This window comes from Diceros bicornis, chromosome 34, assembly GCF_020826845.1.
Source record: "Diceros bicornis minor isolate mBicDic1 chromosome 34, mDicBic1.mat.cur, whole genome shotgun sequence".
Classification (NCBI taxonomy): domain Eukaryota; kingdom Metazoa; phylum Chordata; class Mammalia; order Perissodactyla; family Rhinocerotidae; genus Diceros; species Diceros bicornis.
Window position 1 is genome coordinate 32,712,568 of NC_080773.1, and position 14,319 is coordinate 32,726,886.

General features: G+C 42.0%; 1 protein-coding gene across 1 annotated transcript in view; it reads left to right on the forward strand.

Moving 5' to 3' along the window:
- Window positions 1–14,319, forward strand: part of LOC131397709 (leukocyte immunoglobulin-like receptor subfamily A member 6) — a 120,263-nt gene that overhangs the window by 102,872 nt on the left and 3,072 nt on the right. Inside the window, exons 2-5 of the mRNA XM_058530772.1 lie at window positions 12,966–13,049; window positions 13,221–13,256; window positions 13,431–13,715; window positions 13,864–14,166. Of these exons, the coding sequence (XP_058386755.1) occupies window positions 12,966–13,049; window positions 13,221–13,256; window positions 13,431–13,715; window positions 13,864–14,166 (708 nt within the window). The remainder of the gene's footprint in view (window positions 1–12,965; window positions 13,050–13,220; window positions 13,257–13,430; window positions 13,716–13,863; window positions 14,167–14,319) is intronic.

A 14,319-nucleotide genomic window follows, 5' to 3' on the forward strand; every position in this document is an offset into this window, starting at 1 on the left:
GCAGGAAAATGTCTGGAGTGTTCCCTGAACAGGATCTCAAACCATTAAAGATGTTTCTCTCCCTGCCATTGTTGACTTTCTTTGACTGGCTCCCCCTTTTTTCTCACCCCTATGACATAAGGGTACATCCCACATGGCTGATTTGGGTCCACATGTAAAACCTGATGTTGTCATCCACCTTTATGTTATATAATTTCCTTTATTTCTAATAACCACATAACCAGATGTACATTGTTGAGTCTCCATCGCTTCAGTTCACAGGATTTAAGTTGGTTTCAATAGCTGATTAAATGGGAAAAAATGAGATTCTAGTCCGGGAAAGATAAATCCAAAATGATGCCTACCACCCTCTCTGGACCCCGTAATCCTTTCTCTCTTCCTCAGATGCCACCTGTGTTGTTTCCCCAAAAATGGCGTCACTTGGAATCAACACACAGGTATTTGAAGGGACAGCCTAGTGGTGTGCTGCCTCTGAAAAAACTTTTTAAAAAATCCCCGATTCGTTGCATTCTCCAGTTTCTGTCACATAAATCCTCCCCTCAAGGCCAACAACAAGGTGCAAATGTGACTTCACTAAATGCAGATTTGGGAGGAGATCAACAGAATCATCCTCACAAATGTGTGAGAGCCATCTGCAGCACACTTCCCTATCATCTGTACGTAGACCTGTCTTTCATTGTCTTTTAGTGATAATAGGGTTCACGTAGACTTCCAACACATTAATGATGGGAGTAAAAATTACTTCAACAAATTTAGGGAATATATTGGAATTATCTAGTTAAAATAAAGAGACACAAAGCTATGACCAGAAAGTTTATACCCTATAGGTAAATGTGTGTGTAAGCACAAGGTAACACTCACAAGAACATTGATAGGAGAGGCCCTTATTTAGAAAACATCCATAAAATACAAAAAATACATAAATTAAAGTAAGAAAGATGGGTGGTATATCTCCACTATAGAATATCATATGGCACTGCAAACTCACAGATTAAATCTACAAACAGCAATGTATATAGATTTTCAAACATGGTGATGAGTGAATGAAAGATTGTCAAAAGGAGCCAAGCAGGGCCATTTCATTACATAAAGGTCAGAAAGAGACGCCATGTGTCATTATGTAGGCATGCCTAACATAAACCCAGTAAGTAAAAGAAGGAAAAGAACTCCACGAAATGCTTTTAGTGGTTAAATAGAACGCAATGTCGAAAGGTTTATTCAAAATGGAAGACACAGGCACTGGAAATCTGGTGATATTCTTCTTTACCCTCATTGGTGACTCATGAGTCCAGTTGTCATACTGGTAAACACTGCATTTCTATTTTGTAACCTATTTTTGCCTTTCTATCTTTATTTTCCATACAATTTAATGAGCTGGGATTGAAGTAGGGGTTAAAATCTACAGCCTGAACTAGGCTTTGAACTTCCAGCAATGTAGCTGTTGATGTGTTAGATATTAAATACATCACATCATGGCAATGCAGTTTCCTCAAAACATGACCACCACCTGCCTGATTAGCCTCACAAAGTCCAGTCAAACAATGGGTCCCTGCCCGGGGGTGAAAATGGGCCTCAGAAAACACCTTGTCCAGTATCACTTGACATGCAACTGAAAAATTTAAACGGCCACTGGAATTTCTGACTCCATTTTGGTCAAACAATCTGAATTGGTATGGAGGCCACCAATATGGACTTGGGGGTTATTTCAGAGATGGGGACAACCCCATAAAGTCCTGGTTTAGGGATCACACGGGGATTGGTTCCAGACTGAATAATACTCACGCGGCCTGTTCTCTTCTCAGACCCCAGTGAGGGGGAATCAGGGGAAGGAAGCTGTGTGCAGTGGGTGCTAGATGTTGGAGTCAGGCTTGTTTTGATTCTATTCCCAGATGGAAACTCAATGGATGCTTGGCCTTGAAAAACAGACACAGTATCACTAAGACTTGGTGATTTGACAAATGGTGTTGGATAACTGAATGCAAAAAGAAAACATGCAAAGGAATGAAGTTGGACCCTCATCACATACCATACACCAAAATGACCTCAAAATGGATGATTGTAACAGCTAATACTATAAAACTCAGAAGAAAACATAAGGGTTTTCCTTCCATAAGGGTTGGCCTTCCAATGTTTTCTTAGAAAGAACATCAAAAGTACAATATTCCAAAAAAATTAAAAAAAACAGATACATCGAACCTCATCAAAATTAACAATATGTATGAATCAAAGGACACTATTGAGGAAGTGAAAAGAAAACGTACATATTGAGAAAATGTTTGCAAACTATCTATCTGATAATGGTCTGGTCCAGAATATGTATCAAATAATACAACCCAACTACCAAAAAAAATCCAATTTGAAAAAATGGTCAGAGGTCTTGAGTAAACATTTCTACAGAAAAGACATTCTGCAAAGATGACATAATTCTGTGAAAAGACAGTGAGCGCAGGGAAAGGTGCTCACCTTCATTGGTCATTAGGGAAATACAAAATAAAATGACAGTGATGGACATCAGCAAGATAGTGGGATAGGAAAGTCCAGCACTCATCGCCCACAGAAACCACGATTTAACCACCAGCCACAGACGTAAATATCTTTATGAAAGCTCTGGAGTCCAGGTGTGAGGTCTCAGCACGCTGGTAGAGCACACAATCTGAGAACAACCTCATTGAAAAGAGTAGAGAGAACAGCTTCACTCCCCCTGCACCACCTTCCCACAAGCTGGCTCAGCTCAGCACACAGAGACCCCTCCATCCGCGATTTCTCCTGGGGGGGAGAGAGCAATGTAAGCGTCTCATCTGCAGCCTTTCCAGGAGCTGCGTGAGAGCCCCCTTCTGTCCTGTTGAGGGAATCAGCATGACTGGATCCTCTGGGGGCAGCTAAGAACAAAGAAATGGAGAGGAGTTCACAGCAGACAGGGTGGGATCTCAACCCACCCACAGATGCTGCCCACAGCCCACCCGCAGACCCTGCAGCTGGTGTGGAGGTTCCTCAGAAAACTGAAAATAGAACTACCGTATGATCCAGCAATGCCACACTGGGGATACATCCAAAGGAAATGAAATCAGGATTTCAAAGAGATGTCTGCGCCCCATGTTCATCGCAGCATTATTCACAGTAGCCGAGATAGGGGAACAACATGAGTGTCCATCAACAGATGAACGGATAAAAAAATGTGGTGAATACATTTGTATAGGCAATGAGATATTATTCAGCCTTAAAAAAGAAGAAAATCCTGAGACCAGCCCGGTGGCACAAGCGGTTAAGTGCGCATGCTCCGCTGGGGTGCCCAGGGTTCTCTGCTTGGATCCCGGGTGCGCACCGAGACACCGCTTGTCAGGCCGTGCTGTGGAGGTGTCCCATATGAAGTGGAGGAAGATGGGCATGGATGTTAGCCCGGGGCCAGCCTTCCTCAGCAAAAAAGAGGAGGATTGGCAGATGTTAGCTCAGGGCCAATCTTCCTCACACACACAAACAAAAAAAAAACAAAAAAACAAGAAGAAGAAAATCCTGACATTTGTGACAACATGGGTGAACCTGGGGGACATTACGTTAATGTCCAGACACAGAAAGACAAACACTGATGATTTCACTTACATAAAGGAAAAAAAAAGTCTGAACTAGTAATAACAAAGAGTAGAATGGTGGCTACCAGAGGCTGGGGGATGGGGAAAAAGAAGAGATACTGACCAAATGTTACAAACTGTCAGTCACAGGATGAATAAGTTCTGGAGTCCTAATGTATAGTGTGGTGACTATAGTTAATAATAATTGTTATGTACTTAAAATATACTAAGAGGTCTCAAATTTTCTCACCACACACAGGCGAATTTTAACTATTTGGGGGGATGGATGTGTGAATTAGCTCGAGCATGGTGATATTTTCAAAATGCACACACACATAAAGCATCAATATGCACACCTAAAATATATACAATTCCTGTTGGTCAATTATACCCCAATAAAGTCGAGGAGAAAAGAAACAAAGCTTCCAGTTAACTGCTTTCTTTTTTACATAAGTAAAGAATTTGCAGCTAGTATGAAGCCCAAAAAATATGAGTCACAGGATATTCCTTCCACAAAGAGTTTTATACTATTGAAATTTATATATTAGCTGGAGAAGGGAATATTGCATGTCATAAACAAAATAACCATGACTTACACAATGCAGCACGATCTTCAAAATTTTTACAGGATTGTAGAGTTTAGGAAAACTAAATGTGATACTTTAGACATAAGGCATGTTCAGTGATGTGGCTCAACTCAGACCCTCAACACTCACCACCCTTAGGCTGAGAAGAAGCTGATCATCTTCCAGTGTGACAGGCACCTTGTGGACTGTATAAACTGTGCTGTTGGGACCCTGCCTACCACATCCTGTGAATTTGTCAGCTTTGCTCAGCACTTGTCTCCTGTCAAACAGAAGCAGCACCATGTCCTCCAAATTCTTTATCCTCCTGGGCCTTGGTGAGTCCTATAAGGGAAGGGAGAAGAGGATCATGGTGGAAATCTGGGCTTCTCATGGCACATGCCCAAGCCCCATGAATGGGGGCATCAACGCCTGGGATCCATTGGGGATGAACCATCTCTTATGTGGTTTCCTTCCAGGATTCTGTCTGAGCCAGAGGATCTGGGCACACGTGGGTGAGTCCTCCCCATTCCCTCATGACTGTGTGGACACAAAACAGTATGTTTTACCCAGGGAGGGGGAGCAGAGGAGTTGGAGCTGATACAAGTGATACTGGAGGATCTGTGATGAGACTTCTGGGAATACAAGGAGAGTGGCATGCCCTGTGGATCCTAGGGTCTTATTTTGTGCTGGAGGCTCTGTCTACACACTCCCCAGAGGCTAACCCAGCTCTGTATTCACCTGAAGGAGGCTGTGATTTTCAGAAACTGGGGTCGGGGCAGATGCGTGTCATCTCTACAATGAGAGGGGGACAAAATACTGGACCCACAGAGCCCTCCCAGGACCAGGACCCCACACACCTTCTCCACCTGCCCTTGAATTATGACCTGCAGGGCCTCCCACTGACCTCCTTCAGGGGAAGGGACTGGTCAGCAGGCAGGGCCACCTGCACCTTGGGGCACACTCTGATGTGCGAAAGTTTAACAAAAAATCAGCGTTCACATTTCACCTCATTTTCATCAAGTACAACTTGCTGCTCTCTTCTGTGTATAATTGTTGTTGTTATTTAAACTTGCGTGGTTTTTTTTGTTTGTTTATTGCAGAAACATTGGTTTATAACATTGTATAAATTTCAGGTGTACATCATTATACTTCTATTTCTGCATAGATTACATCATGTTCACCACCCAAATACTAATTACAATCCATCACCACACACATGCCAAATTATCCCTTTCGCCGTCCTCCCTCCCCCCATCCCCTCTGGTAACCACCAATCCAATCTCTGTCTCTATGTGTTTGTTGTTGTTATTATCTACTACTTAATGAAGAAAATCATACGGTATTTGAGCTTCTCCCTCTGACTTATTTCACTTTGCATAATACCCTCAATGTCCATCCATGTTGTCACAATTGGCTGATTTCATCGTTTCTTATGGCTGAGTAGTATTCCATTGTGTATATATACCACAGCTTCTTTATCCATTCGTCCCTTGATGGGCACTTAGGTTGCTTCCAAGTCTTGGCTATTGTGAATACCGCTGCAATGAACACAGGGGTGCATGAATCTTTATGCATTGATGTTTTCAAGTTCTTTGGATAAATACCCAACAGTGGAATAGCTGGATCATATGGTAGTTCTATCCTTGATTTTTTGAGCAATCTCCATACTGTTTTCCTCAGTGGCTGCACGAGTTTGCACTCCCACCAGCAGTGTATGAGAGTTCCCTTTTCTCCACATCCTCTCCAACACATGCTGTTTCCTGTCTTGTTAATTATAGCCATTCTGACGGGCGTGAGGTGATATCTCATTGTAGTTTTGATTTGCATTTCCCTGATAGTTAATCATTTTGAACACCTTTTCATGTGCCTGTTGGCCATCTGTATATCTTCTTTGGAGAAATGTCTGTTCAGGTCTTTTGTCCACTTTTTAATTGGGTTGTTAGTTTTTTTGTTGTTGAGATGCATCAGTTCTTTGTATATTATGGAGATTAAGCCCTTATCAGATGTATGGTTTGCAAATATCTTCTCTCAATTGTTAGTTTGTCTTTTCGTTTTGTTGATGGTTTCCTTTGCTATAGTTTCAGGTCTTACATTCAAGTCTTTAATCCACTTTGAGTTAATTTTTGTGTATGGTGTAAGGTAAGGGTCTACTTTCATTTTTTTGCATATGGTTATCCAGTTTTGCCAACACCATTTGTTGAAGAGACTTTCTTTTCCCCATTGTATGTTCTTGGCTCCTTTGTCGAAGATTAGCTGTCCATAGATGTGTGGGATTATTTCTGGGCTTTCGATTCTATTCCATTGATCTGTGTGTCTGTTTTTGTGCCAGTACCATGCTGTTTTGGTTACTATAGCTTTGTAGTATATTTTGAAATCAGGGAGTGTGATACCTCCAGCTTTGTTCTTTTTTCTCAGGATTCCTTTACTTATTCAGGGTCTTTTGTTGTTCCAAATAAATTTTAGGATTCTTTGTTCTATTTTTGTGAAAAATGTTGTTGGAACTTTGATAGAGATTGCATTGAATCTATAGATGGTTTTAGGTAGTATGGACATCTTAACTATGTTAATTCTTCCAATCCAAGAGCACGGAATATCTTTCCATTTCTTTGTGTCTTCTCCAATTTCTTTCAGCAATATTTTATAGTTTTCCATGTACAGATCTTTCACCTCTTTGGTTAAGTTTATTCCTAGATATTTTATTCTTTTTGTTGCAATTGTAAATGGGATGGTATTCTTAATTTCTCTTTCTGCTACTTTGTTGTTAGTGTATAGAAATGCAACTGATTTTTGTATGTTGATTTTGTATCCTGCAACTTTACCATATTCGTTTATTACTTCTAAAAGTTTTCTGGTGGATTCTTTAGGGTTTTCTATATATAAAATCACGTCATCTGCAAATAGTGATAGTTTCACTTCTTCCTTTCCAATTTGGATTCCTTTTATTTCTTTCTCTTGCCTGATTTCTCTGGCTAGGACTTCCAGTACTATGTTAAATAGGAGTGGTGAGAGTGGGCATCCTTGTCTGGTTCCTGTTCTTAGAGGGATAGCTTTCAGTTTTTCACCATTGAGGATGATATTAGCTGTGGGTTTCTCATATATGGTATGTTGAGGTACTTTCCTTCTATACCCATTTTATTCAGAGTTTTTATCATAAATGGATGCTGTATCTTGTCAAATGCTTTCTCAGCATCTATTGAGATGATCATGTGATTTTTATTCTTCATTTTATTAATGTGGTGTATCACGTTGATTGATTTGCGAATGTTAAACCATCCCTGCATACCTGCAATAAATCCCACTTGATCATGGTGTATAACCTTTTTAACGTATTGTTGTATGCAATTTGCTAGTATTTTGTTGAGGATTTTTGCATCGATGTTCATCAGTGATATTGGCCTGTAATTTTCTTTTTTTTGTGTTGTCCTTCTCTGGTTTTGGTATCAGGGTAATGTTGGCTTCATAGAATGAGTTAGGGAGCTTCCCCACCTGCTGAATTTTTTGGAAGAGTTTGAGAAGGATAGATATTAAGTGTTCTTTGAATGTTTGGTAGAATTCACCAGGGAAGCCGTCTGGTCCTGGACTTTTATTTTTGGGGAGGTTTTTGATTACTGTTTCAATCTCCTTATTGGTGATTGGTCTACTCAAATTCTCTACTTCTTCTTGATCCAGTTTTGGAAGGCTGTATAATTCTAAGAATTTATCCATTTCTTCCAGGTTGTCGAATTGGTTGGCATATAGCTTTTCATAGTATTCTCTTATAATCTTTTGTATTTCTGAGGTGTCTGCTGTAATTTCCCCTCTTTCATTTCTGATTTTACTTATTTGTGCCTTCTCTTTTTTTTTCTTGGTGAGTCTAGCTAAACGTTTGTCAATTTATTTATCGTTTCAAAGAAACAGCTCTTGGTTTTATTAATTTTTTCTATTGGTTTTTTTTTGTCACTATTTCATTTATTTCTGCTCTGATTTTTATTATTTCCCTTCTTCCACTGATGTTGGGCTTGGTTTCTTCTTCTTTTTCCAGTTCCTTCAGTTGCATTGTTAGATTGTTTATTTGAGATTTTTCTTGTTTGTTGAGATAGGCCTGTATTGCAATAAACTTCCCTCTTAGAACCGCTTTTGCTGTATCCCATAAATTCTGGCATGTCGTATTTTCATTTTCATTTGTCTCCAGGTATTTTTTGATTTCTTCGTTGACCCAGTCATTGTTCAGTAGCATTTTGTTTAATCTCCACGTATTTGTGGCTTTTCTGAATTTCTTCTTATAGTTGATTTCTAGTTTCACACTGTTGTGGTCAGAAAAGATGCTTGGTATTATTTCAATCTTCTTAAATTTATGTAGACTTGTTTTGTGGCCTAATATGTGATCAGTCCTGGAGAATGTTCCATATGCATTTGAAAAGAACGTGTATTATTCGGTTTTTGGATGGAATGCTCTGTATATGTCTACTAGGTTCATCTGTTCTAATGTATCATTTAAGGCCAATGTTTCCTTATTGATCTTCTGTTTGGATGATCTATCCGTTGGTGTAAGTGGAGTGTTAAAGTCCCCTACTATTATTGTGTTACTGTCTATTTCTGTTTTTATGTCTGTTAATAATTGCTTTATATATTTAGGTGAACCTACATTGGGTGCGTAGATATTTACAAGTGTTATATCCTCTTGTTGGATTGTTCCCTTGATCATTATGTAATGACCGTCTTTGTCTCTTTTTACAGTTTTTGTTTTAAAGTCTATTTTGTCTGGTATGAGTCCTGCTACCCCCGCTTTCTTTTCATTGCCATTTGTATGGAGTGCCTTTTCCATCCCTTCACTTTCAGTTTGTGAGTGTCTTGAGGTCTGAAGTGTGTCTCTTGTATGCAGCATTTATATGGGTCTTTTGTTTTTATCCAATCAGCCACCCTATGCCTTTTAATTAGAGCATTTAGTCCATTGATGTTTAAAGTAGCTATAGATAAGTACGTACTTACTGCCATTTTTTAACTTTTTTTTCTCAGTGTTTTAGTAGTCCTTCTCTGTTCCTTCCTGCTTCTATACAGAATTGATGGTCTCTTTAGTTTAACCTCTGTCTGAAAGCTCTACTCTTTAACTCCCCTCCTCCCTCCTTTTATGTTTTTGATATAATATCTAACCTCTTTTTTGTGCATTTGTATCCATTACCCTCTTATCATGGAAATAGATAACTTTTCTTATTTGTGGTCTTCTCTTTTCCCCTTAAATCAGTCCCTTTAACATTTCTTGTAGCACTGGTTTCTTGGTGACACACTCCTTTAATTTTTGCTTGTCTGGGAAATTTTTGATCTCTCCTTCCATTTTGAATGATAACCTTGCTGGGTAGAGTATTCTTGGCTGTAAGTTTTTTCCTTTTAGCACTTTAAATATATCGTGCCACTCTCTTCTAGCCTGTAAGATTTCTACTGAGAAGTCAACTGATAGCCTTATGGGGTTTCCTTTGTATGTAACTTTACTTTCTCTTGAGGCTTTTAGGATTCTCTCTTTATCTTTAATTTTGGACATTTTGATTATGATGTGACTTGGTGTGGGCCTCTTTGGGTTTATCTTGTTTGGGGCTCTCTGTGCTTCCTGTACCTGGATGTCTGTTTCCTTCCTTAGGTTAGGGAAGTTTTCATCTATTATTTCTTGAAATAGATTCTCTGCCCCTTTGTCCCGCTCTTCTCATTCTGGGACACCTATAACACGGATGTTAGTGCGCTTGATGTTGTCCCAGAGGTCCCTTAGACTGTCCTCACTCTATTTAATTCTTTTACCTGTTAACCTTGGGTAATTTCTTCTAGTCTTTCGCCCAGCTCACAGATCTGTTCTTCTGTATCCTCTACTCTGCTTTTGAGTCCCTCTAGTGAATTTTTAATTTCCAGTATTGTATTCTTCATTTCTGATTGGTTCTTTTTTATATCTTCCATTTCTTTGTTGACATTCTCACTGAGTTCATCCATTCTTCTCCCCACATCAGTGAGCATCCTTAACACTCTTTGTTTGAACTCTCTTTTGGGTAGGTTGCTCATTTCTGTTTCACTTAGTTCCTTTTCTGGCGTTTTGTCCTGTTCCCTTACTTGGAATGTATTCCTTTGCCTCCTCATTTTGCCTGTTTCCCTGTGTTTGTGACTACGTGTTAGGTAGGTCAGCTAGAAAATTGCATTTTAAGAGAAACTCTCTTTTAAGATTTTATCAACACTCGTGGACAAGCAATAAAATCAAGAATAAACAAGTATATATACACTGGAATGTTATTCAACCGTAAAAAGAAGGAAATCCTGCCATTTATGACAACATGGATGGAACTTGTGGGCATTATGCTAAGTGAGATAAGTCAGACAGAGAAAGACGAATACTGTATGATTTGCCTAATAGGTGGAATCTAAAAGAAAAAACAAATGAGCTCATAGAAAAAGAGATTATATTTGTGTAGAGGCAGAGATTGTGGGGAGGGAAAATTGGATGAAGGGGGTGAAAAGGCACAAACCTCAAGTTCTAAGACAAGTGAGTACTGGAGATGGAATGTACAATGTGACAGCTATAGTTAGCACTGCTGTTTATGTCTCTGAAAGTTGTTAAGTGAGTAGAATCTTAGAGTTCTCAGTACAGGGAAAAATGTTCTCTCTTTTTTTGTATCTATACAAGATGATGGATGTTAATGAAACTTACAGTGGTGATCATTTCACTAGATATGTAAGTCAAGTCATTGTCCTGTACACCATAAACTTATACATGCTGTATGTCAATTATATCTCTATAAAACTGGATGTATAGGTCGGTAGATTGATTAATTTATTGATTGATTAATGAATGAGTCAGTAAATACATACATGCATACACACATACATATGAAGTGTAGCACTACCACTTCCTGAATGGGTTGATGATCTTTAGCAGGCTACTTTCCCTCTTGTTCAAGTATATATATATATATTTATATTTATATATATATATATATATCACTGTCTTCAAACAGGAGCTCTGATGAGGACTATTCTTGTCTGAATTCTGAGTCATCTCCACAGTTTGAAGTGGAGAGCGACACCCAGTATTGAAGGGTGCTCTGAAGAGACAGAGATGACTCAAATGGTTCACCCCAAGGTGACAGAGAGAGAGGTCCTGCTTCTCACAGAAACCAGCATGTCACTCAGGGAGCTGTTTGTGAGAAGTGAAACTCACATTCCAGGGCCAAGAGGAAGAGCTGTTCTTTCCTAGGGGAGCAGAAGCGTATTGCACCAAACTCCCCAGGCCCCTCCATCCCCACCACCCCTGGGTTCACCATGTCTCTGAGGGCACCATTGACGTCTCCAGTCAACTAAGTCAGGGAGGGAAGGTCGCCCTCACTTCCTCGTTTCTTACATCTCTCAGCCAAGCACTCAATAAAAACCATTCAGCCTCCAGAATCCCCCTGACCCCTGTTGTCCTCCCCATCCACAGAGTCCAGCCCACAGCCCACACCTGGACACAGCTGGCCTGTGTGATCACGTCCACCACTTTCCTGGTTTCTGAGCTGCAGGCCCACCCTCCCTTCTCCAGTTCGCCCTCCACATGTCAGTCTTTCTAACATCCGTTTCAGAATCTGTCCCTTCCCTGCCCCAAATTCTTCCATGGACCTCACTGTCTTCAGGGTAAACTCCAAACTCTTCTCTTTAAAATAAATGCTGTGCATGATCAGTCCAGATGTGACTCTCCACCCTCAGCTCTCAGTTCTCCTTCCCCACAAACCAGACAGTGCAGCCATACCAGAAATACACACACACACAGCAAAACAATGGGCCATTTAACACTTCTGTGCATTCCCATATCAGCTCTCCTGCAGAGCTTGGACCCAACAAATTCCTTCCCAACTCCCAGTACAAAATAGACACAGAATGTAAATCATGTATCATTTCTATCCTCTGTTAATGTGTTTTCGTCTCATTTAGGGGTGTATGAGTTTCATATGACAAATCCACATAAATCATTTATAATACTGGTTGACACACCAGTATGGGAGTAATTAGACTTCAACTATTGTTGTTTATTTATTTTTATAAATTTTCTATATAGCAGCAAATATGACTCTCATATAAATTTTTATCATAACAGCCTTTGCTGATATATTCTATTTATCTTAAAAATAAAATCCAATGTCCTCACATGGTGGACAGCATCCTGCATGACCAGCCGCCACCTTCCCTTCTCTCCCTCCCTTTACGACATTCTCTAGAACGTCCTTTCATCTCTAGAGGGTTCTCGTAGGTATCCCATCCCATAGATCTCCCCCTCCTCAAACAGCTATTCTCTCTTTCATAGACTAGTCATGGTCTCCAGTTATTCTCATATTTCTCCTTTGTAAATAAATTAAGGGCAATACTAGTCTTTGAATGTCTATATTCTGTTAATCTGGGTTCTCAAAATACATGAATGGGTTTATCTGGGTCGTGGATGTATTTCTGGTGTTTGACACCAATGCCTTGTATGTAGAATGTGCTCAATAATATTTGTTTATGGACTGGCCAAAGACAGAAAGTAAACTCCACTTGTCGAGGTGCTGAGGAAATCAGTGGTGTGTCCCATAAGAGCCAGCCTGTCAGAGACCCGCTCAGGACGAGAACCTGGGTCCCCATCCTCTCTGAGCGGGATTCAGGTCAGGCAGAGTTTTGGGAACGTGATGGGACCTCAGCTCTGGACTGAGATGTCTCCAGAGGGGCTGGAGTCCTCCTGAGCCCTGCCCTGGAGAAAAGCAGAGCCAGGCCCAGGGAGGGGCCATCCATTCCTGCGGGTCCACAGCTGTGGGAACCCGAATGGGTGGCAGCAGCCCCTGACTTACCACATCCTGTGCATGTGTCTGTCCCGCAGGCCCCGTGGTCTCCTCCATCTGCACAGTGAGAGTGCTCAGAGCAGGCACCATGACTTCCATCCTCTCTGCTCTTCTCTGCCTCGGTCAGTTGTGGAAAGTGGGAAGGGGGACAGCAGCAGGGGATGGGGAGTCTCCACACCCCTTGTTCATGGGGAACCTCAGGGCTCTGGCAGCTTGAGTGGACTGGGACCCTGATGGGAAGAGAATCGGCTCAGACATGCGGGTGCAGATCTCTCACAGGGACTCTCTTCTAGGGCTGAGTCTGGTTCTGAGGACCCGAGTGCAGGCAGGTGAGTCCTCCCCAGGCTGCCATATTCCCACCTCTTACTTCAGCCCCTGAGCACTCAGGAATGAGCCCAGTGACTCTGGGATGATGGGGATAAAACCAAGAGGGGCCGGAGGCTGAGCTGGGATAATGAGGGGTGGGGAAAGACTTTGGACTCCAGGCTCTGTGTTCCTTCCAGAGACCCTCCCCAAACCCACCATCTGGGCTGAGCCAGGCTCTGTGATCCCCTGGAGGAGGCCTGTGACTGTCTGGTGTCAGGGGACCCTGGAGGCCCAGGAGTACCATCTGGATAAAGAGGGAAGCCCAAAGCCGTGGAGCAGACAGAGCCCACTGAAGCCAGAGGACAAAGCCAAGTTCTCGATCCCACACATGGCAGAGCAATATGCAGGGAGATATCACTGTTACTATCTTAGCCACATTGGCTGGTCAGAGCACAGTGACCCCCTGGAGCTGGTGGTGACAGGTGAGACGACACTCAGGGGTCCCAGCCTCAGGCTCTGCCCTCAGGAAGGGGGTCTGCTCTCAGGGGTGTGTCTCCTCTCACAGTCCAGCCCTGGGGCATATGAGGGAGGTGTGAGCCCCATTCAACACGCTGCCTCCTCCTCTCCTAGGAGTCTACAGCAAACCCTTCCTCTCAGCCCTGCCGAGCCCTGTGGTGACCTCAGGAAGGACCGTGACCCTTCAGTGTGACTCATGGCTGGGATTTGACAGATTCATTCTAACTAAGGAAGGAGAACATAAGACCTCCTGGACCCTGAACTCACAGCAACACCCCAACGGGCAGTCCCAGGCCCTGTTCCCTGTGAGCCACGTGATGCCCCACCACAGGTGGATGTTCAGATGCTATGGCTTTTACAGGTACAGGCCCCAGGCGTGGTCAGACCCCAGTGACCCCGTGGAGCTCCTGGTTCCAGGTAAGATAGTCCCATCCTGGCCCCATCCATGTTTACAGGCATCAGACAGCTTATTGGGGTCTTTGCTCCCAGGGAAGCCCCTTGTGACAGAGTGAGGTGAGGGAAGCATGGGGCTCCTGGGCCAGAGACACAGAGGGTGAGAGACAGTGAGAC